A 24,200-nucleotide genomic window follows, 5' to 3' on the forward strand; every position below is an offset into this window, starting at 1 on the left:
TTTATTTCTCTTGTGTTAACTATTCTATTTTTAATTAATTGTATTATCTTACTATATAGGCCTCAACTTTCCCTTATTCCAGCTGCTTGTTTTTCACACACTGCTCCTTACACTGAGCACTTATCAGTCTCTCAGCTTTCCAGTTTCATCTGATGCCATGGTTATTTTCTTTGGCTCATTGCTGCCTCACAGCTGCTGAACTCACCAAATAACCAGCCTCTTCCCTTTGAGCAGGGCAAGGCCACTTTCTGAAGGGAGTAAAAGTTATAGAAAGCAAAAGAGTATTCCTTTCCCCTGTGTACTGAATCCCCACTTTGATTAAATTCCCAAATATACTCACTGCAACTGTGTCTCACTTAAGATGAAGTCAGTCTCAATGCTCGTGTGCTACTTACTGATGCAGATACCTGCCTGGAACTCATTGTGGGTTAAAATATGAAACCAAATTTGTGAACAGTCCATTCTGTCTCAGAAATTTGCCAGGGAGAGAGGTGGGGTCAGCGCCTATGGATGGAGATTATAGTGTGGGAAGGGATTCAGTCAGTCATCCAACCTGTAGACCTATCAGCAATTGGACAAGTAGGTACAATGACTGGATTATGATATGAATTACATCCAGAACTGAACCATGTTTATCAGCGTCCTTTTCTTCTAATGTTAATAATCTCGAGCAACGTTTTAGGTGTTAAAATTCAGGGTAAAAACCATGTATATCAGTGTTAATTTAAGGTTTACATGTTGGCATCTTTATATGGGTGGCTGGGAGTAGTCTTCTTTTGAGGGAACAAAGGAATGGATGTGTTTCTGCAGCAGATGAGCTAAGGCTGGAGTGAAGTTAGACAAAGTTACTAAGGTGGAAATAGGCACTCTTAGTGATATGTAATTAGAAGCTCAGTTTGGGGTGAAATCTGACACCAAGATTGTGAACAGCCTGGTACAGCCTGAAAGCTGTAAGAGAGATGGATTGTGTTGATGGTTAGGGAGTGGAGTTCGTAGCGGGGACTGAAGACAATTAATTGAGGCTTCAAAATATCTAAAATGAGGACATTTCTGTTCACCCAGAATGATGTGTGATTTGGAGGGGAACTTGGAGGAGATGGTGTTCACTCACACTTGCTACCCTGGTCCTGCCAGTAGCTGGAGTTAAGAGTTTGGGAGATTGTGGTCGGAATTCTCCAGCCTCGCCAATGGCTGGAATTCTCTGGTTCCAATACAGTGAATGGAGATTTGGCAGAGCACCAAATTCTCCATCTTGCTGGCAGTGATGATGGGGTAAAACTAATCGGATCATTTCAGTCTTTGTCAGAGATCTGCTAAAATTATAGATGTACAAGATTCCTCAACTTCTCCTACTGCCTCCTGCACCTCCCACTCTTTCTGTCTGTGCTCCCATCGAGGCCAGGGTCCTGTGTAAGAAGTTTTTCCTATTGTTGGCTTCCAAAATTACCAGATTCATTATTCATTTAGCTCATTTTAACAACCTGCCTTTGTGTTTTTGTGAGTTCTCTCTCACTCCCTTTTTTCTGTTTTAAATCAGCCTCACAGGATATTAGGAGGAGTGGATTTGCAGTTAGGAAGCACAAAGTAAACATCACATCAGGATCTGATAGAGCCACGCAATTTATCATAATCTGAAAATCATCAGACTTTGAACATGGAAGGAAAAGGCACCGTTCACAGTGGGGAGAAAGCGTACACGTGTTCTGTGTGTGGACGAGGATTCAGCCAATCATCAGACCTGTCAGAACACAAATGCAGTCACGACAGGGAGAAACCGTGGAAATGTGAGCACTGTGGGATGTTATTCAAATATCCATCCTGGCTGAAAAGTCATCGACGCATTCACACTGGAGAACGACCATTCACCTGTTCTGAGTGTGGGAAGGGTTGCAGTCAACCGTCTGACCTGCTGAGGCATAAGCGAGTTCACACCGGGGAGAGGCCATACACCTGCTCTGAGTGTGGGAAGGGATTCACTCGGCTGTTGAACTGTTTGACACATGAGCGAATTCACACAGGGGAGAAACCGTTCACCTGCTCCGAGTGTGGGAAGAAATTCAGTGTGTTATCCAGCCTGGTGACACACCAGCGCACTCACACTGGGGAGAGGCCCTTCACCTGCTCCACGTGCGGTAAGGGATTCACTCGGTTGTCCACCCAGATGAGACACGAGCAAACTCACACCGGGGACAGACCATTCTCTTGCTCCATATGTGGGCAAGGATTCACTCAGTTGTCGGATCGTTTGATACACTTGCGGATTCATACAGGTGAAAAACCGTTCACCTGCTCCACATGTGGGAAAAAATTCACAGTGTTATCCAGCCTGGTGATACATCAGCGCACTCACACTGGGGAGAAGCCGTTTACTTGCTCCAAGTGTGGGAAAGGGTTCAATCAGTCCTCTGCCCTGCTAGCACACCAGCGAGTTCACACTGATGAGAGACCTTTCAAATGCCCAGACTGCAGGAAGTGTTATAAAAGTTCCAGAGAACTCCTGTGCCATCAGCGTATTCACACTGATGAGAGGCCGTTCAGGTGTTCTGTCTGTGGGACTGGGTTCAGGCGATCGTCTGACCTCACTAAACACCAGCGAATTCACACAGGAGAGAGACCATTCACCTGCTCCAAATGTGGGAAGGGATTTACTCAGTCATCTCACATGCGGGCACACCAACAAGTTCACACTGGGGAGAAGCCGTTCACCTGCTCTGAGTGTGGGAAAGGATTTACTCGGTCATCCACATTGCGGGAACACCAGCGACTTCACAGGTAATTACATTGATCCAGAAGTGAAACGTTTATTAAGGTCTTTTTCATGTTAATTTCTGCAGTTTTTTAACATTGTGTGCAAACAAAATCAGCTTTGGTTTGAATTTTGAATCCATCTTTATATGGACGGCTGAGAATAGTCCAGTTTCAAGAGAACAAAGGAATGGATAAGTTTCGGCAGCAGATGAACTGAGGCAGGAATGAGGTTAGACAAAGTTACTGAGGTGGAAGTAGGCATTGTTAGTGATACGTAGGCAGAAGCGCAGCTTGGGCTGAAATATGACACCAAGATTGTGAACAGTCTGGTTCAGACTCAAAGCTGTAAGGGAGGTGACTGGTATTGATAGTTAAGGACTGGAGTTTGTAGCAGAGGCTGAAGATAATGGCTCCAGTCTTTCCAATATTTATATTCATCCAGAACTGACCGTTTGACAAGTTAGGACAGGGTGTGACTTGGAGGGGATGATGGTGTTTTCATTTACTGGTCCTGAGGGTGTTGAAGTTTCTATCAACGTTCTTGTCGAAGTGTAGATCTATAAGTTCCCTTTTCTTCGGCCTTTTTGCTCCCACTTCCCTCGATACTTACTTCCTTCCAGAGATATTGGAAGGTTGTACAGGAGTGGGTTTAAACTAACTTGTCAGGAGGATGGGTAACTGAAGGGTGGCCCAAATTGGAAGTAATGTTGGAAACAGGAAATCGTAATGGGACTTGAGTGCAGCAGAAGCAGAGTATTGTGTATGTTTAATGCGGAATGGTATCAGACCAAGGTAAAGGAGCTCTAACTGAATGCACACAGCATTTGGAACAAGATTGATAATCTCATGGCTCAAATTGAAATAATTGGATCTGATATAATTGTTATTCCTATTTGGTAGTTTAAATGGCTCTAGATTTGCATTGTTAAATATTGGCAGTAAGTTATAGTTTTAAGTGGTTTTAGTTTAATGTCCTTGTGTAAGGAAGGACAAACCTAAAGTTAGATTTAGTCTAGACAAAGGTATTTGCATTTGGGGTTTTTTGGGTTTGAGAGAGAGCTGCATTTGTGTGTTTGGAAATGACTAGTGTGAAGAGTAAACAAGTTGGCAGAAGCATGAGATTGTTGCTTAGCAACTGTGGGCCCTTTTCAGGTGGAATGACCGTTTGAATTTCACAAGCTCACAAGAATGATCCCTGGAATGAAGAGCTTGCCTTATGAGGAACAGTTGAGAACTCTGGGTCTGGTCTTGTTAGCAGTTTAGAAGGACGAGGGGTGGGGGGGATCTTATTGAAACTTACGATACTATGAAGCCTGGATAGAGTGGACGTGGAGAGGATAGTTCCACTAATAGGAAAAACTAGACTCAGACGGCATAATCTCAGGCTAAAGGGACGATCCTTTAAAATTGAGATGAGGACGAATTTCTTCAGCCGGAGAGTGGTGAATCTGTGGAACTCTTTGCCACCGAAGGCTGTGGACAGAGATAGATAGGTTCTTTATTAATAATGAGGAAAAGGCAGGAGAATGGGGATGAAAAAAAAATCAGCCATGATTGAATGGCGGAGCAGACTCGCTGGGCCGAGTGGCCTAATTCTGCTCCTATGCCTTATGGAATTTAGTTTTAGCTGAATTTGCTTGCAGTTGGAGATATGACACTGGGCAGTGAAGATCTCTCAACTCTGCCAGAACAGACACTGGACAGGATAGGACAAGGGAGTTGAAAATGAGGTAGATTTCCCAAAGAATCAGACACAGTGCAGATAACCAAGGAATTGGCCCACAAAGAATGTTTTAGGAAGACTGAAATTAAGAGAACAGGGTCCAAGGTGTTCAGGAGAATTAAGCAGAAAACCAGAGAAATAAAACACACAACTGCTGTGCACATCAGAAATCAATTATGTGGAAACCAGAGTTCAGTGAGACAATGTGGCTCACAGTATAAGAATAATCTGGAGCTTGGTTGATGCCAACAGCAGAGGACTCCCTAACCCTGTCCAGCCCCCCTCCCCAGCGATAATGTCTTCTCTCACCTCTCCCTGCCTCTCTGGCTATGCACTCTTTTTCTCACAGAAATGGTGAACTAATTCCTCTCTTTGACCTGTGTTCCAATTTCAAAACTTTTAACTCAAATATTTCAAGGATTTTTTCTTCACAATCTATGATTTTGAGGAGAGTTCCACGCACATTCACTTCGGTTAGGGTGAACGGTGTATCTGACCACAACCAATGCGTGTGCCAAAAGTGACTTTGTGTTACCAAGACCATTATAGATTAAGATATCCTTTGTAACTTGTTAAACTTGAAACCTGTGTATATTTGTGAAGACGTGGGGGTGTAAAGTGGCATTGTATTATAATCAAACATTTCTTATTTAATAAATGTAATTTTTTTCAAGTTAAAATTTACTCGTGGTCCTGTGACTCTTGCCCATCCTGTTTTCTGAAAAAAAACGCTATGGTCCTTCAAAGCTGGGTTCTATTCCCAGATCTTCCCATCCAGTTTATAATGCCAGCTGGGAAACTGACAAAAGTGGGGCTTTTGTGGGATATCAAAATGTGAAGAAATGGTTATTAGACTGATTAGTAATAATTCATTAGGATATTTTGCAATTTGGAAAGCAACTTACTAGTTGCTGAATAGTAAAACTTGATTTCAGATTTATTGTTAAATTGTGGGGTCCGTGAATCCTGCAAAACAGAGTATGTCAGTTACTGAAGTACTAGACATCAGAATTGAAGTTACTGTGAGATGTATTGTACTGATAGAATCCAAAATGGCATTGAAAATTGCTAACACTTCCCTAAAGATGGAAAATGTATCTCTGACTGGTTTACATAAAATAAAAAAGAATCAGTTAACTGAATTGGTAGATAAACCTGCCGGGTAGGGAAAGCTGACATTGAATGCATAGCAAAACATCTACAATTACAAGAGATGCATGATAGACCAAGCTCTCCAAAAGGTAAAGAAATTTAAATAGTTAAGACATTATTGAAACCAAGTAGAAATGAAGGAAAAAGGGGGAAACAAAACATAGAAACAAGGCAGCTTGAAATGTGCTGGCCCCACAAATTACCAGATTCATTCAGCTCGATTTCACGATCTGTCTGTGTTTTTGTGGGTTCTGACTCTCTCCCATTTTTCTGTTTAAATTCAATTTGGGGACATGAGGACAGCCTCAACCAGGATCTTGAGTTCATGTCACACTATCTGTAACCCCCACGACTTGCTTGGGTTTGCAAAATCTCACTAACTGTCCTGGCTGGAGATACTACACATCTCCAGCCAGGACAGTGCTTGGCCCACTTTCCACTCACATTGTCTGTACCTTTCAGACTGGGGACTGTGGGGGAAAGGACACAGTTACCGACCTGACATTTTATCGACCAATTTGCTATTTCCAACAAACTAATTCAGGATGTTTACAACATCTCCTGATTATAGAATAAATCGCTTGAGAAGCCATTTTTGTTGATATGTTAGCCATGTTTTGGATTCGAACATCACCCTTTCAGCCTGATCAACCGAGCTAGTTGTGAGAAGTCTATTCAAGTGTTAAAGTTAAGCTTATTACTGTTAATTTGCACTTTGTTAGTGGTCTATTCATGCTGGAGAGGCCAAAATCATATCAGCCTCCCTGTTTGCTTGCCAGCATAATTGCTGGCCATGACCTCCACAGTGCTGTCCCCCCAATGGCCCCTCATCCATTCACGGGCCAGGACCACCCCCCCGTCTCCCCCAGCACTGACAACTCCCCCTGCAACTCCTAAGCCCATCTCGATCGCTGACCCCCCTCCAGTGCTGACCGGATCCCAATGTAAAGTGGTAGCTAGTCCTCCCTCCCTCCCTCCAATCGCCCCTAGGCCCTGCCCTCACCAGGCCCCATCCCCTTGGTCAGTGCCAAGGTGCCCCCTGGGCATGGGCACCTCTTAGGCTGGCACTGTCAGTGCCCAAATGCAGGGGGCACCACCCGATCTCCTGGGGAACCCCCAATTGCTCCCTTTACTCCAGTGGGGTCAGTCACTAGTTGCCCAAAATTGGGGAGCTAGTCTGAACTCTGCTGAAGTGAAATACTCCTGGCGGGATGGGAGATGCTAGCTGCCTGGAAAATTCAGTCCCGGGCCCACTAATAGTATGTAAAATACCATTTAACCACTAGCCCTGTCTCCCAGCCAATTTCCAGCACCAGTCTGGGCCTGAGAAATGCAAGCGTGATGTGAATGCTCACAGGAATCTCGCGAGTGGGCTGACACGTGATTCTCCCTGCTCCACTGCACTAATTTTTTTGCACAGCGGAATGGGAGAATCATGCCTTAAAGTTCAACATGGCTTCACAGTTTGACAGTTTCCTCGAAGTCACTTTGACTGCAGTGTAGTGTTTCTGTTGTGTGAGCAAAATATAATAGTGTCTGTTCACCTGCTTTCTGTGCGGGAAGAAGTTTGGTCATTCATCCAATCAATGGAGGCACGAGTGACTTCACAAGAAAGAACCTGATGTGGAGATGCTGGCGTTGGATTGGGATAGGTACATTAAGAAGTCTCACAACACCAGGTTAAAGTCTAACAGGTTTATTTGGTAGCACAAGCTTTCGGAGCACTGCTCTTCCTCAGGTGAGCCTGCTGAGGGAGCAGCACTCCAAAAGCTCATGCTACCAAATAAATCTGTTGGACTTTAACCAAGTAAAGACTTGTTGTGATTAATAACAAAACCCAATCACTAACAAGGGCTAAATGCTGTTTACTGCAGTCTGTCCAGTTAATAAACTCTATTTCAGTTACATGTAGTAATATTAACCCAAATATGAATCAGCTATGAGTGAAAAATAGAGGCTGTCTCATAGCACCAGGGACCCAAGTTTGATTCTCAGCCTGACGGAAATACAGAGCAGTATAATTCACAGGATGCAAGAATAACACAGAATACAATGAATTATTGCACATCAAGCATAAAGACAGCAAGAGCAGTGATAGGTGTTTCATAGAAATAATTTATAAAATAATCATTGATTTGTAACACCAACAGCAGCAAGGAGTGATAAAAGAACATTTTTTAAATTATCAATTACCAACAGAATCTGAAGTTCAGTTGGAATATTCCAGACCCTGATTTCATTGCTAATATCCAATGATTGACGTTTATACTGGAGACCATACACTGTCAAACGACACAATGAAAATATTGTCTTGTTATTGGTGGAGGAAGGTCTCCAGTGAGACAATTATACATTGTATATACATATAAACTATACATTGATTAGATAGGAAAGTGCCTATATTCTCCTGAAACAAATAGAATGAACTCATAAGTAAGTCACGATACATGTTTCCCCATACATAAGAACATAAGAAATAGGAGCAGGAGTAGGCCATCTGGCCCTTCGAGCCTGCCCCGCCATTCAATAAGATCATGGCTGATCTGTCGTGGCTCAGTTCCACTTTCCCGCCCTCTCCCCATAACCCTTAATCCCCTCTCTTATCAAAAACCCATCAACCCGCTTCTTAAAAATATTTAGCGAGGCAGCCTCCACCACTTCAACGGGCAGAGAATTCCAGAGATTCACCACCCTTTGAGTGAAGAAGTTCCTCCTCTGGGCGCAAGGGACTCGGGTTCAGTTCTGACCTTGGGTGACTGTGAAATTTGCACATTCTCCCCTTGTCTGCATGGCTTTCTTTTGAGTGCTCTGGTTTCCTCCCACATGATGTGGGTATGCCGGCGTTGGACTGGTGTAAACACAGTAAAAAGTCTGACAACACCAGGTTTTAGTCCAACCTATTTATTTGATAATACACTCGCAAGCTTTCGGGTTAGCCCCTTCGTCAGGTGAATGACGAAGGGGCTAACCCGAAAGCTTGCGAGTATATTATCAAATAAATAGGTTGGACTAAAACCTGGTGTTGTCAGACTTTTTACTGTGTTCCTCCCACATGCCAAAGCTGCAGTGGATTGGCCACGGTGAATTAGTGTCAGGGGAAACAGCAGGATAAATACGTGTGGTTACAAGGATAGGGCAGGGATGGGATTGTTGTCATTGCAGGATCAATGGTCCAAATGGCCTTCTTCCGCACCATAACGATTCTATAATACATGGAACATTTAAGCTGTGTATTGCAGCAGCAATGCTGATCGTGTATCAAAACCCATGAACTTTTAAAACAGAATAAATCTCTTTGTACATTTGAAGTATCCAAATGGATACCCTTTCCAATTTTGGCTGGTGAACAATCTGTTTGCAATATAAGTTTAGCTATGCTCTTTTGGATATGGGTTCCTCAGCGCCAATCTGTTGAAGAAGTCAAAATGCTGCAAGATGCTGGCTGTACGAAAGAAAATAGAAAACGTTGGAATTCTCAACTTATCTCTGCAGACAGAGAAAAACACAATTTTCATTTCAGGTTTGTAACCTTCATCAGAAAGGCTAGACTTTTTGTATTTTAACTTTTCCCTGACCAATTGGTGGAAATTTACATCAGTGACAACTGGAGACTAACAGATTCAAAACAACCAGGCCTGCAATGAGGTGGGATGTTTTACAGGCTGGACTGGCATTAGTCTGCAGTAGAGCAAGTCTGTCATGTTCGTTTATATTCTGATTCCTTATCTGTACAACTGAAATGCTAAACCCATTTCGTTGATCAGTTCTCATCAATTTATAACGGTATTTCAGAATTTAAACACAGTCCGACACAACCCAAATTTGGAAGGACAAAATCTGTCATTGGGATTGTGCGCATTGGACAGTATACAAGTGGAAGAAAGTACTTGAAGCCATCTTTCACTTCCAGGAAGTACAATGGTGAAAAAAAAATGACTACACGGTTGTTGCATCATTTACCCACCCACTCTCCCCCTTCCTCTCACACCTCATCACTCACACTTCTTAAAATGTCCTGCTGTCACAACTCTTGCCCCCTTTCCCACACCTTCAACCACAGGTCTCAGTCTGGGATGTAGACAAGGACAAGGTTTCAACCAGTTGTACAATTGTCCAACCTCAAAAGATAAAAGAAAAGCCACCCAAAGGAAGGTCACAGAGAAACTAGAGAAATAAATATATTCAGGCTTGAGTCAGGAGAACATTAACAACAGTTTATCCAGATGGACAAGTGGAATAAAAAGAAGCTCCTCAAACCAGAGTACTGACCCTGTGATAGTGAGGCGCTCCTTCAGCACTGACCCTGTGACAGTGCAGTGCTCCCTCAGTACTGACCCTGTGACAGTGAGGCACTACATTGATGATATTTTGGAGAGTCAACCTTGCTTTTTGTGCTCAGTGGCTGATGTGGGACTTGAACTTACAACCTTCTGGTAAGAGTGTTATCCACTGACCCATGGCTGACACAGCAGCATTCTGCCATCTTAACTCTGACTGATCAATAAGTGTTTCATTAAACATATTTATAGAGTGGATTTCAAATTAAACCAGACTTACAGGCGTGATATTCAGTTCACACCTCGAGGGTGGGAGAGATGCTGTAGGATGGACACTGAGTCCAATGGCTGAAAGTGATTAACAAAGTGGGTTAGGAACACAGAAATTAGGAGCAGAAGTAGGCAATTCATCACTTCGAGCCTGCTCTGACATTCAATCAGATCATGCTGATCTCTTCCTGGTCTCAAATCTACTTCCCCATCTGTTCTCTATATGCCTTTAATACTTTTTTTTAAAATCAGATATATATCTATCTTCTTGAAACTATTTAATGATTCAGACTCCACCACACTATGTGCCTCAAATACATCACTCTCTGCGAGAAGCAGTTTATCCTCATCTCCCTTTTAAACATACCTGTGGCCTCATGTTCTAGATTACCCCACAGGGGTAACATTTCGTTTACATTACTTTCTCAATCCCTTTTTGTATTTTATTTATTGCTATCAGATCTCCTCTCATCTTTCTAAACTTGAGTATAAGCACAAACTGTTTAATCTCTCCTCATACGTCAACCCTTCAGTGATCCCAGATCTGTTCTCGAAACTGAGCATGGAGACCCAGGAAAGGTGAGATACTCTGGAAGGTCTGGGGAGCTGGACCTTGTACATGAGAGTAACTGAAGGAATGAGAAATGATCCAGAGTTGGAAGGAGAAATGGTTCAGTTCTGGATGTGATTCTCAGCAGAAACAGAATCTAAATTTTCCAGTAACATGTGACTTCGCTGGTGTCTCAGCAGATGGTGCGAACAAGTGAATCCCCTCTCGCACACAGAGCAGGTGAACGGCCTCTCCCCAGTGTGACTTCGCTGGTGTCTTTGCAGGCTGGACAACTCAGCAAATCTCTTTTCACACACAGAGCAGGTGAACGGTCTCTCCCCTGTGTGACTTCGCTGGTGCCTCTGCAGGCTAGATAACTGAGTGAATCTCTTGTCACACACAGAGCAGGTGAATGGTCTCTCCCCCGTGTGACTTCGCTGGTGCCTCTGCAGGTGGGATGAATCAATGAATCCCTGTCCACACGCAGAGCAGGTGAACGGTCTCTCCCCAGTGTGAGTGCACTGGTGTCTCACTAGATCAGACGAATGTGCGAATCCCTTCCCACACTCGGAGCAGGGATACGGCTTCTCCCCAGTGTGAGTGCGCTGGTGTTTTAGCAGATCATGTCTTCTTTTAAAGGTCTTTTCACATTCAGAACATTGAAAAGGTCTCCAATCAGAGTGAACATGTTGGTGTTCAATGCACTGGGAGGACTGACTGAATCCTTTACCACACACAGAGCAGGTGAACGGCCTCTCCCCAGTGTGGGTGTGTCGGTGTCTCTGGAGGCTGGATGACTGAGTGAAACATTTCCCACACTCGGGGCAGGTGAACGCCTTCTCGCCAGTGTGAACAGACTGGTGTATCTGCAGGTGATGTAGACAAGTAAATCCCTTCCCACACACGGGGCAAACGTATGGCTTCTCCCCGGTGTGAAGACGCCTGTGAATTGAAAGGTGGCACGACCGAGAGAAAGTCTTCCCACACTCGGAGCAAGCGAACGGCCTCTCCCCAGTGTGAACTCGTCGGTGTGTCAGCAGGTGGGACGACAGCGTGAATCCCTTCCCACAATCAGAGCAGGTAAACGGTCTCTCTCCGGTGTGAATTCGCTGGTGTTTCAGAAGATCGGATGAACCAATGAAAGCCTTGCTACACATGGAGCAGGTGAACAGTCTCTTCCTGATGTGAATGCGCTTGTGTGACAGAAGATGGACTGAACCTCTCCCCGCACACTGAGCTGGTGAACAGCTTCTCGCTACTGCAAGCTCGCTGGTGTGTCAGCATATTCATCGGCAGAGACAACCCCTCCAATAGGAGGAACCAGTGAACCGCCTCTCACCAGTTTCCAGCTGTGGGTGTCTCGGTGCTTACCGCATCACACTGATATTTAAATTCTTTCCCAAAGACAAATGTTTATTTGCACATATTCAAAGGATGGTGATATCCTGGTGATTCTCATCACTGTGTCAGATCTTGATGTGATGTTTGATTTGATTTTCCTGTATATAAATCCTCCCCTTCTAATGGCCTGTAAAATAAATTGAGAATAGTCCTCACGACAAGAACAGGATAAAAATTCAGAATAGACAATTCATGTTTTTGTGGAACATTAATTCCCCCAAAAGCTGCAAGTCACTCCCAAAGTGAAAATCACAGCGAAACAACCAATTTTCATGTCCCTGTGATTGTTCTCCAGAGTCGCACAGAGCAACGTTCTCAATACTGATCTAGACCAGTCTGGGAGCAGTTGGGTAACAGTCTCTTGGGAGAGACCTGAACCTGTCCAGCCTCAGGCCCGCCCCTCGTTCACTCTGATTCGTTGGAGGATCAGCTGCTCTTACCCAGTCCTCCAGCCCCATCTCCCTTCTTATTGGTCCAGAGCCATTGTCAACCATTAGGTTGGTCCAGAGCCGAGTCAACCACTCGGCCGTTGTCCCCCAACAGCTGCCCCCTGCCGAACCAACCCGCTCTCCCTGACCCTATCCATTACTCCCACCCACCACCACCACCACCACCACCCCCCCTTTGCACCCAACCCCTAGCCCACAACCCCAAGCTCCCATCACCAACCCCCACCATCATCCCCTTACCACCAACCCCCCCACTCACCACCCACCCACTCCCTAGCCCCCACCCATAAACAGCTTCTCCACTCCCCCCCCCACCAAACAAACATGAGGACTGAGCACGATTGTCCTCACACTGTCTGTAATAAACATGGGGATTGTATGGGGGCATGAGCTGTCTTCACCTTTCCCCTCACAAAGATGGCGATGGCGCAGAACTCTATATTGTCCGTTTCAAAGATGGCGGTCGTCAACTCGGATCAGAAACGGGGGGAAATAAACTGGGTCAGTGCAGACAGGTAACCAGGAAGTTCCTTCTCGGTTTGCGTTTTACACAACACGTTTGCGAACTCCCGCCACATCCACTGCCTCTTTCGTGCCGCCATTCCGCCCACTTACCGATGAGCTATCCGATCACATCTCACCTATCGCCATTACTCACATTACGCATGCTCCAACGCCAGCCCTGTCCTCTGATCCACTCGGATTGGTTGGAGGACCAGCCGCTCCCACTCGGTCCTCCAGTCCCGCCCCCCTCTGTTCATATTGGTCCGGAGCTGCCGTCAATCAGCCGGGCATTGTGACGGTTTCAAATGGTGGGCGGGGACACAGTCTCAGGCTGACCTGCTGATGATTGGCAGCATTTTCTGTTTGGGAATGAGAGATGGATGGTCAGTTCCCCTCTGTCCAGGACTGGGGGATTCACACTCATCATCACTGATATGAATGAATCTGCTAAGTTGTTGGGCCAGCACGAAGAAAAAGTGACAAGAAAATTGTTGTAACAACCCAACTGGTTCACTGAAGTTCTTCGGGGCAGAGAACCTGCCACCCAGTCTGGACTTTGGGCCAAAAGAGAGGAGAGGGAGAGAAGGAGAAAAAGAGAGAGGTGGGAGAAGCAGAAGGTGAAGGAGAGATATCTCATATGTCTACATCTTGACCAGAAGGTATATGTGGACACCATCACCTCCAAGTTACACACAGTGATATAGTTCCAACTCAGGATGCTGTTGGAGGTAAAATAATACCTCGAAGACTGTTAGTGAGTCAAAATACAGTGGGTTTTATTCCAAAGCTTTGGGGAGAAACTGGTCCCTTACAATGGATTACCAGACTTCTCCTAGAACACTAACACAAGTGGGTATTTATACATTATGAGCTCCAGCAGGAATCACGATTCAAAGTTCCAATTCCTGCCAGTCCTTCAGTTCTTCCTTCCTGGGTCGTGATGCAGCCCAGAGTTCCTCAGCAATTACAGTCCTGCAGTCAGGACACAGGAAATCGCTTCTGCTGCAGTGCCGACATCGCTGTCTTTGAAGTTGCTTGCGCGATCGTGGCTGTCCCAGCAGGACTCTTCCTGTTAAAACCTGGTATTGTAAACTACCATCTGTGTTACGATTCCCACTGATACAAACAAGTAAGATTTGCAGAGTCTACAAAATAACAGTCACATTTAACTATCAGCTGTTATAAAAGTTTCACATACTTTAACACGGACAAATAACTTATTGCCAGTAACAGCATAAGCTTAAGGAGATCAGTCACGAGGAAGCGTTATGTTTGTGCAGGAATGGGACAGCGATAATTATGGGGGATTTCAATCTACATATTGATTGGTCGACACATGTTGGACGCGGTGGGCTTGAGGAGGAGTTCTTGGAACGCTGCCGGGATAGTTTCCTCGAACAATGTATGTTGGAGCCGACGAGGGAGCGAGCTATCTTGGATCTGGTGTTATGTAATGAGGCGGGTAGAATTAGGGACCTTGTGGTGAAGGATCCTCTTGGGAAGAGTGATCATTGTATGGTGGAGTTTCTGATGCAGATGGAGGAGGAGAAAGTGGGTTCCTGGACATGTGTCCTTTGTTTGAACAGAGGGGAGTACGGTAGGATGAGAGAGGAATTGGCGAATGTTGATTGGGGGAGCGCGTTGGAAGGTAGGTCTGCTGAGGAACAGTGGAGGATCTTTAAGGAGATCTTTCTTGGTGCTCAGCAGAAATTTATTCCGATGGTTAAAAAGGATCGTAGGAGGAGAGATAATCAGCCGTGGATAACGAAGGAGGTGAAGGAAAGTGTCAAATTAAAAGCGGATGCGTTTAGAGTAGCTAAGAGTAGTGGGCGAGAAGAGGATTGGGAGAGGTTTAAATGTCAACAAAGAATGACAAAGAAGTTGATAAAGAAGGGTAAGATAAACTATGAAGCTGGGCTAGCGCTTAGTATAAAAAAGGATAGCAAGAGTTTTTATAAATACATAAAAAGGAAGATGCTGGCTAGGGTGAACGTTGGACCCTTAGAGGATGAGAGGGGGGAAGAGGAGAGCAACTTGCAGATGGTGGTTTCCCTGTACACCTTTGCCCTTCTGTAGGATAGAGGTTGCAGGTTTCATACGTGCTGCCAAAGGAGTCTTGGTGCATTGCCTCAGTGCATCTTTCAGATGGCACACACTGCTGCCAGTGTGGTTGGAGAAACTGGGGTTTGTCTCCTTGAAGCAAAGTAAATTAAGGGAGATAAAAACAAAGTACTGCAGATGCTCAAAAATGAAACAAAAACAGAAAATGCTAGAAAATCTCAGTCAGTCTGACAGCATCTGTGGAGAGAGAACAGCATTAATGCTTCAAATCTGAACGACCCTTTGTCTGAAGGGAGATTTGATAGAGCTGTAAAAGTTAATGATAAACTTAGATAAGGAAGAGAAATATACAATAACTTATTCTAAAAGTATTATAGGACAGAGATTTATCAGTTGGTGCAAGGAAATCAGGAATGTGCGAGAAATAAATTTCTGAGCAACTGAGTGGAAATTACCTGGAACTCAATTTTACACTCAAAGGCTGATAATATCCAGGTCCTGCTGAATCAAATGCAGTGGCAACAGTGGTTAGCACTGCTGCTTCATAACGCCAGGGACCCGTGTTCAATTCTGACCTCAGGTGACTATATGCAGTTTGCACATTCTCCCTGTGCCTGTGCGATTTTTCTCTGGGTGCTCCGGTTTCCTCCCAGAACCTAAAAATGTGCAGGGTTAGGTGGATTGGCCATGCTACATTGCCCTTAGTGTTCCAAGACATGTAGGTTAAAGGTTTTAGTGGGGTAAATACTTAGGATTACAGGGAACAGGTTTGGGTGGGATTTCCCCTTAGTGTCAGGGGGATTACATGGGGTTACAAGTTTAGGGCCGGATTGGAATTGTTGTTGGTGCAAACTTGTTGGACCAAGTAGCCTGCTTCGATACTGTAGGGATTCTATGAGATGATTTTGTCTGCCTTTGAAATCATGTTTGGATTGAGTTTCCAATTCTAATATCCTGCAAGAAAAAGTCTATTATTTGTCCAGAATATAAATTAAGATACAAACGTTTCCTTTGGTTTGAGTTTTGTATGTGTAAATGCTCCCCTGGAAATCTCCGTGCCCATTCCGTTAGCTCCATTCCTCCTCGCCCACCCACAAACTCTCTTAGTTTTCTCCACTCGACTTTCACAGAGCAATACTGCGCATGCTCATGGCCAAGACGGCAATGCGCATGCTCCTGGCTCAGCTCACACTGCGGATGCTCAGCGCAGTGCTGTTGTGAGGATAGGGCACCTTCGCAGCCGCCAGGAATGCTGGGTGAAACCTTCGCCATTGAAAGCCGTGTTATGTTAAGAAAATAAACCTGTTGCACTTTAACCTGGTGTTGTGAGACGTTATACTGTGCCCACCTCAGTCCAATGCCGGTATCTCCATATCATAGTTTGGGAACTCCCAACCACTCTCTGAGTACAGAACCTACCTCAGACAAACCCCTTACAGTTAGATTTAATATTTCCCCCTTACATGGGACATTTAAACGGTGTATTGCCAATAGCAAAGCTCTGATTGTGGATCAAAATCTTTGGAATTGATATGTTAGCAGATGGGAACCATTTGCCCCAGTGTTACAGCATTGGACTTGAAAAACTGGAGTGATAGAAGTCAGATAGTCCCAGAGCACAGTAAGAGGCCCTTCATCCCATCATGTTCCCCGCCTTCTCCCAACCGATGCTTCTCCACCTCCACTTCTGCTCCCCTCCCCACCCCACCATCCCTCTTTGCATCTTCACCACCTATCCCTCCCCACCTCCCCTCTTTGCATCTCCCCCACCTATCCCTCCCCACCCCTCCTCCCCTTCCACCCTATTCCACACCCCCTTCCCCACTGATGGAAGGTAATCTAGATGAGAAATGTTTGCCCTGCTCCCCCCTTCCCTCCCTCTCCCCACCACCTCCTCCCCACTCCCCTTCACCCCTCCCCATCCCCCCTGCACATCCCCCCCTTCACCCCCCCATCCCCCCTTCACCCCTCCCCATCCCCCCCTGCACATCCCCCCCATCCCTCCTGCACATCCCCCCTCCACCCCCTCCCCCACCCCTCCCCACTCCATCCCACCCACCCCCTGCACATCCTCCCCATCCCCCACCTCCGCCACCCCTCCCCCCTCACCCCCTCCCCCACCCCTCCCCCTGCACATCCTCACCCCATCCCCCACCCCCTCACCCCATCCCCCACCCCCTCACCCCATCCCCCACCCCCTCACCCCTCCCCGTCCCCCACCCCCTCCCCCACCCCCACCTCCCCCACCCCTCCCCACCTCCCCCACCCCTCCCCCCTCCCCCTGCACATCCTCACCCCCTCCCCCCGCTCTGCCCCCTCCCCCCCGCTCCGCCCCCTCCCCCCACTCCCCCTTCCTCCCCTCTCCACCCCCCCCTTCACCCCCCCCCCCCAAAATTTCACTGCTCCAAGGAAATCTGTCCCAGCCTATTCAACTTCTCCTCATAGCTCAGACCCACCACTCCATTCAGCATCCTTGTGAAGCTCCTATGCCCCCTCTCTTGTGCAATCATACACTTTGTATAATATGATGACCAGTTCTCCAACTATGAAATAACCACCAATCTCTGCAGTTCTAGCGTGACCATGGCAGCATAGTGGTTAGTACTGCTGCTGCCACAATGGTTCAATTCCCAGCCTGTGTAACTGCCTGTGTGAAATTTCCACACTCTCCCTCTGTCTATGTGGGTGTGCTCTGGTTTTCTCCCACATTCCAGAAGAACTGCTAATTAGCTGCATTGACCATGTTGAATTCTCCCTCAGTGTACACAAACAAGGGCCAGAGTCTGGTGACTAAAGGATTTTTACAGTCGGTTCATTGTAGTGTTAATGTAAGCTTATTTGTGAGACTAATAAACTTAACTTTAAACTTTAAAAAATCTTTCCCTGTACTTGTACTCTATGATATACCTTGGCTAATGAACACTACAGCACACTACAGCACAAACGGGCCCTTCGGCCTACAAGTTGTGCCGATCACATCATACCTACCGAGCCATAGAACTATCTGTAACTCCCAATGCCATTAGATCCCATGTACTCATCCGGAAGTCTTTTAAAAGACCCCAGCGAGTTCACCTCTACCACCACCGACGGCAGCCGATTCCACTCACTCACCACCCTCTGAGTGAAAAACTTACCCCTGACATCTCCTCTGTACCTGCTCCCCAGCACCTTAAACCTGTGTCCTCTCGTAGCGACCATTTTCAGCCCTGGGAAATAGCCTCCGAGAATCCACCCTATCTATTCCTCTCAACATTTTATAAACCTCTGTCAGGTCATCTCTCAACCTTCGTCTCTCCAGGGAGGAGAGACCTAGCTCCCTCAACCTATCTTCATAAGGCATGCCACCCAGTCCAGGCAACATCCTTGTAAATCTCCTCTGCACCCTTTCAATAGCTTCCACATCCTTCCTGTAGTGAGGCGACCAGAACTGTGCACAGTACTACTCCAAGTGGGGTCTGACCTAAAGATTTCCCAATCCTCCAGTTTCCCCCTAATCTATGCCACTTTGTATGCATTTTCTTTCAATTTGATGTACTCCTTTATTTCCTTCGATATCCGTAGCTGATGATCTCTTTCTACAGTTCTTCCTTATCACTGGTATGTATTTTTGCTGAGCACTGTGAAAAATCGTTCTGAAAATCCTCCACTGTTCCTCAATTCTCCCACTATAAAGTTTTTGCTCCCAATCTACCTTAGCCAACTCGTCCCTCATTCCATTGTAGTCTCTTGTTTAAGCACAATACACTGGGTATTGGATTTCACCTTGTCATGCTTCATCTATAAATTCGACAGTACTGTGACCGCTTCTCCTGAGAGGATCCCTAACTGTAAGATCATTAATTATTCCTGTCTCATTACCTAGGACCACACAGAGGGGGTGGGTATCTGGAACTTGCTGCCAGGGGAGGTCAAGGAAGCAGGTACAGTAGTGACTTCTAAGGGAAATCTTGACAATGACATGAATTGGGTGGGAATTGGCAATTCAGATGGGCAGCCTGGTTACTGCAGCTTTGGAGGGCCTGTTCCTGTGATGTAATCTTCTATGTATTTGTTTTTTGTTCAATGGAGAAATGTCAAGCCATCCCTTGTGTCCTGTGTTGCAGGAAGAAATTCAGACATACCTGGGCCATCTGGACTCGAGACCCCCCAGTGCAGCTCCAACCTGAGACTGACAGCACTGAAGATTCCTCACAGGAAGCAGATGGAGGGACCTTTGTGACCTCACAACTCACCATCCCAGATTCTCTCACCTCAGTGGGTCCAGTTAGTGGGGAGGTTTTCGGGTCACTCTGTAGTGAGCGTGACACATCTGGTGGAGGAGGAGGGAATGCCTGAGGCCTCTGGCATGCTGAGGCTTAGGGAAGGTGAAAACTCAGCTGGCCCCAGGCTATATACTGGACCTTCATCTTGTAGTGGCAAACCAGTTGGACAGTTAGGGAGTGGAACCTCTTTCTATTGGCGAACCTTTGTGGATTCCTGACCAGGGCCTTGAGGGCAACGTGGGTGCAGTCTATAACCCCCTACACATTAAGCATGCCTGCAACAGCCACAACTCCTGCAGCCTGGGCTTCCTGCTGGACCTGATTCAGGTGAAATTTGATATACTGGCTTGCCTGGGCATACAGGGCATCCTTGACATCCTTGATCAGATGACTGGGAAAGCCACATTCATCTCCACTAGGGGTCTGGAAGGAGCCAGTAGCACCAAAGTTCAGAGCAGCCATCAAGAGTGGGTGACCAACCCCACCCCACAAACCCCAAGGTGCCAGGTCCTGCAACACGTGGAACAAGTGCTGCACTGTCTCCTTTCGGAGTCGGAGCCGTCAGCAGCACACGGTGTCCAACATCGACACCGTGGAGGTTTACTAGGATGTTGCCTGGTATGGTGGGGAGGTCCTATGAGGAGAGACTGAGGGATCTAGGGTTGTTTTCGTTGGAAAGAAGGCGGCTAAGAGGGGATCTTATTGAAACATATAAGATGATTAGAGGTTTAGATAGGGTGGATAGTGATAGCCTTTTTCCTCGGATGGAGAAAGCTAGCACGAGGGGGCATGGCTTTAAATTAAGGGGGGGTAGCTACAGGACGGATGTCAGGGGTAGGTTCTTTACCCAGCGGGTGGTGAGGGATTGGAATGCCCTGCCTGCTGCAGTTGTAAATGCGTCTAGTTTGGGGGCGTTTAAGAGATCTCTGGATAGGTTTATGGACGAAAAGGGATTGGTATAGGCTAGTGGGTCATTGTTTTTGTAACTGGTCGGCGCAACATCGTGGGCCGAAGGGCCTGTTCTGCGCTGTAATGTTCTATGTTCTATGTTCTATCTGTTCAAACGACACTCGTGTGTGGAACTGCCAGGGTCTCTGCTCACTCCTTATCCTGCGACCCCCTCTGGGCAAATGGCAGCCACTTCCTGCCTCCGGTGGCATCTCCCTCTACACCTGCAAGCAGTAAGGCCTGGGCCTCCTGTGCCCACAATTCTTCCTCCTGCTTCTCCTTCTCAGCTCCAGCATCAAGCAAAAGAACAGCAAGATCAACTGGTTGTATCGCAAAAGCCATCTTGTCAATTTGGAGAAGGGGATAAACACATGGAGAGGTTAAGGAATGCTGCTTGTCCCTAACCCAGCAACACACACCACCCAGACTATCCATCCGCCCATGCCCAGGACTCCCAGCAACATAGCGCCCCCAACCACCGCCCACAGGCCTCCCACTAACACTACCCCCTATTCCCCACCCACTGGCCCCCAACCAACACAACACTTGCCCTATTTCTCTCTCTCCCCCCCCCGACCCCGGTAATGAAGGTAAGTGATGAAGGGAATTTAATCATATCATACCCAGTGTAGGGATATCAAGCAACTAATATTTTAATGTAAGGTTTTGGAAATAAAACAGGCATTTGAATCGTAAGTATAAAGCTACTAAGTTTGCCAGTAATTGATTGTAAAACTCAAGGACTAATTTTATCATTATAATGTAACTTGAACAAGGTACAGTGATGAAGCCGTGTTTTGTTTAAAAAAACAAATCATATAAATTTGTATTCAAGAACAAGAAGTTCATTCTGGGAATTCTGCCAGATGACTGGGCCCCCATCCAGCAGAAAAAAACAGTTCTGACTACCCCACAAAACGCTGAATAAGTTAAAAATGTAGCTTTGTATTGCAACAAGGAAGCCATTTTTATTGAGATGTGTTCTTCTGAACGTCAAGTGAACAAATGACAAACCATTATTTAAGGTGTCAGATTGTAATTCAATTTGAGAATGTTGTCATTGGATAGATTGAAAAGTTGAATATTAAATTAGATCATATTAAGTTAATTATTGGGCTGTATCTAAGATAACCAGATTGCATAATTGTTCAAGTTTTTGACACGAAGGTTGAGATCTGTGGAGGAAACTCGACGTGCTGTCACATCACCAGATCCTCCTTCGGCCAAACTATTGTATTTGTTTAATGCATGTCTTTTGTTCTTTGCAATGTTTGCAGGTTTTATAACAAAAGCAGATTTGGAGATAAATTTATTATACTTTAAATCTGAGTTTCGTTTACCTTTGCAAAAGTTATTAAACAGAATTACTTTTTAGTGTTTCTAAAGTAATCTGGCCACCAAAACAGAATTCCTCACTACAGTCAGTATCCCATATAACATTTTTACTTTCCCTGCCACTTTCTGGAGTATGTGGATATGCATTCCAAGGTATATCTGATCTTCAGTACTTTCTAAGATCCTACATAGTGTAATACTTTGTGTTGTTAGCCTTCCCCAAGTGCATTAACTCACATTCTTCAATTCAGTTTGTCACTCTTCTGCCCATCTGACAAGTGAACATAGAACATTACAGCGCAGTATAGGCCCTTCGGCCCTCGATGTTGCACCGACCAGTGGAACCAATCTAATGACCCTCTAACCTAAACTATTCCAATGTTATCCATATGCCTATCCACTGACCGTTTGAACGCCCTTAAAGTTGGCGAGTCCACAACTGCTGCAGGCAGGGCGTTCCACAACCTTACTACCCTCTGAGTAAAGAACCTACCTCTGACATCCGTCCTATAATAACCACCCCTTAATTTAGAGCTATGTCCCCTCGTGTTAGCCATCACCATCCGAGGTAAAAGGCTCTTACTGTCCACCCTATCCAACCCTTTGATCATCCTGTATGCCTCAATCAGGTCACCTCGTAACCTTCTTCTCTCCAAGGAAAATAACCTCAAGTCCCTCAGCCTTTCCTCATAAGACCTTCCCACCACACCAGGCTGGTAAACCTCCTCTGCACCCTTTCCAATGCCTCCACATCTTTCTTATAATGCGGCGACCAGAACTGTACGCAATACTCCAAGTGCGGCCACACCAGAGTTTTGTACAGTTGTAACGTGACCTCACGGCTCCGAAATTCAATCCTTCTGCCAATAAAAGCTAGCACACCGTACGCCTTCTTAACAACCTTATCAACCTGGGTGCCAACTTTCAGGGAGCTATGCACATGTACACCGAGATCTCTCTACTCATCAACACTACCAAGAGTCCTTCCATTAGCCCTATATTCTGTACTCCTGTTATTCTAACCAAAGTGAATCACCTCACGCTTTTCTGTATTAAACTCCATCTGCCACCTATCGGCCCAGTTCTGCAGCTTATCTATGTCCCTCTGCAAACTGTAACATCAGTCCTCACTGTCTACAACTCCTCCGACTTTGGTGTCGTCAGCAAATTTACTAATCCATCCTTCTACACCCTCATCTAGGTCATTTATAAAAATGACAAACAGCAGTGGCCCCAAAACAGATCCCTGAGGTACACCACTTAACTGAACTCTGGGTTGAATATTTCCCATCCACCACCACCCTCTGTCTTCCATCAGCTAGCCAATTCCCGATCCAAACTGCTAAATCACCCTCAATCCCATGCATCTGCATTTTCTGCAATAGCCTACCCTGGGGAACCTTATCAAACGCTTTGCTAAAATCCATATACACCACATCAACTGCCTTACCCTTATCCACCTCCTTGGTCACCTTTTCAAAAAACTCGATAAGGTTTGTGAGGCACGACCTACCCTTCACAAAACCGTGTTGACTATCCCTAATCAATTTATTTCCCTCTAGATGATTATAAATCCTATCCCTTATAATCCTTTCCAAAACTTTGCCCACAACAGAAGTAAGGCTCACTGGGCTATAATTCCCAGGTCTATAATAACCAGTCACTTGCTCGATCTCCATTAATTCTGCAACCTCTTACTTCATCATTGCAAGTTGGTGTTCCATCCATGCCTTCGCCTATAATACTTAATCCAGCTCTAATTGAAGCTACATCTCCTGTCCCACTGTTGTCCACACCCAGGCCTACTACTGCCTCCACTGCATCTGAGGTGAACTAATAGTTCTCATCAGGGCAAAAACCAATTATTTGTGCTTTTCGCACACCCAGCAACTATTTTGTGGGTGCACTGTTTTACGACAGTTACTTCCTTCCTTTTGTCCACTTTTGTATGACAGTTCACCTGTTTCAGACCAATCATCAAACATTCACTGGGTGTGCGATCTGTATCAAACAAATCATTATACATCCACGAACATAGAATGTAGTGCTCCATAAATAGCATTGCAGCTATTCTTCCCTTCTACTGCTATGAAAACCATAGAATTTTCAGACATCGTAGAGGTAGGATGTTGAAGACAGAAAGGACATCTGTGGTACATTACAATTTTGTTCAGGTTGTTTCTAAAATATGAGCTGCTTTAATTTACGTGAGAATATTTTATTATTTGCAAATGAATTATTCATCTTGGCCCCTACAATTGATCACTGGATTGACTTTCCTTTCAAACCAGAAGATGCACATTAAACTGGAATATTAAAGTATAATTAACAATGGTTTAAAACATTTTTAAAAAATCCTACCTTTGTGTTTCTGCCCCTTAATGTCATAGAGACTGGTCTGTTGTAATTAATGGTACAATAGGACTCTAATAAACTACAAAGAGGAGTGAAAGTTTTGCTGTGATAAAATTCAGGATGGTTCCTGAGGAAATTTGTGACAAGTGCATAGATACCCTT

General features: G+C 45.5%; 2 protein-coding genes across 3 annotated transcripts in view; one reads left to right on the top strand and one right to left on the bottom strand.

Annotated features, from left to right (window-relative positions):
* LOC145354776 (uncharacterized) overlaps positions 1–24,200 on the top strand; it is a 30,760-nt gene that overhangs the window by 1,606 nt on the left and 4,954 nt on the right. The window contains exon 2 of the mRNA XM_080206253.1: positions 1,538–2,772. Coding sequence (XP_080062379.1) covers positions 1,655–2,772 — 1,118 coding nt within the window. The 5' untranslated portion in view covers positions 1,538–1,654. The remainder of the gene's footprint in view (positions 1–1,537; positions 2,773–24,200) is intronic.
* Positions 8,667–13,245, bottom strand: LOC145354756 (uncharacterized). 2 transcript variants are annotated; one of them, XM_080206223.1, is made up of 2 exons: positions 13,229–13,245; positions 8,667–12,248 (listed from the first exon to the last, which is right to left on the bottom strand). In XM_080206223.1, the coding sequence occupies exon 2, from the start codon at positions 11,875–11,877 to the stop codon at positions 10,843–10,845; it is 1,035 nt and encodes a 344-aa protein (XP_080062349.1). In that variant the 5' UTR covers positions 11,878–12,248; positions 13,229–13,245; the 3' UTR covers positions 8,667–10,842. The 2 variants fall into 2 exon arrangements, with proteins under 2 accessions (XP_080062349.1, XP_080062348.1); XM_080206222.1 differs by lacking the exon at positions 13,229–13,245 and adding an exon at positions 12,972–13,124.

This window comes from Carcharhinus amblyrhynchos, chromosome 18, assembly GCF_965287045.1.
Source record: "Carcharhinus amblyrhynchos chromosome 18, sCarAmb.v2.hapA, whole genome shotgun sequence".
Classification (NCBI taxonomy): Eukaryota; Metazoa; Chordata; class Chondrichthyes; order Carcharhiniformes; family Carcharhinidae; genus Carcharhinus; species Carcharhinus amblyrhynchos.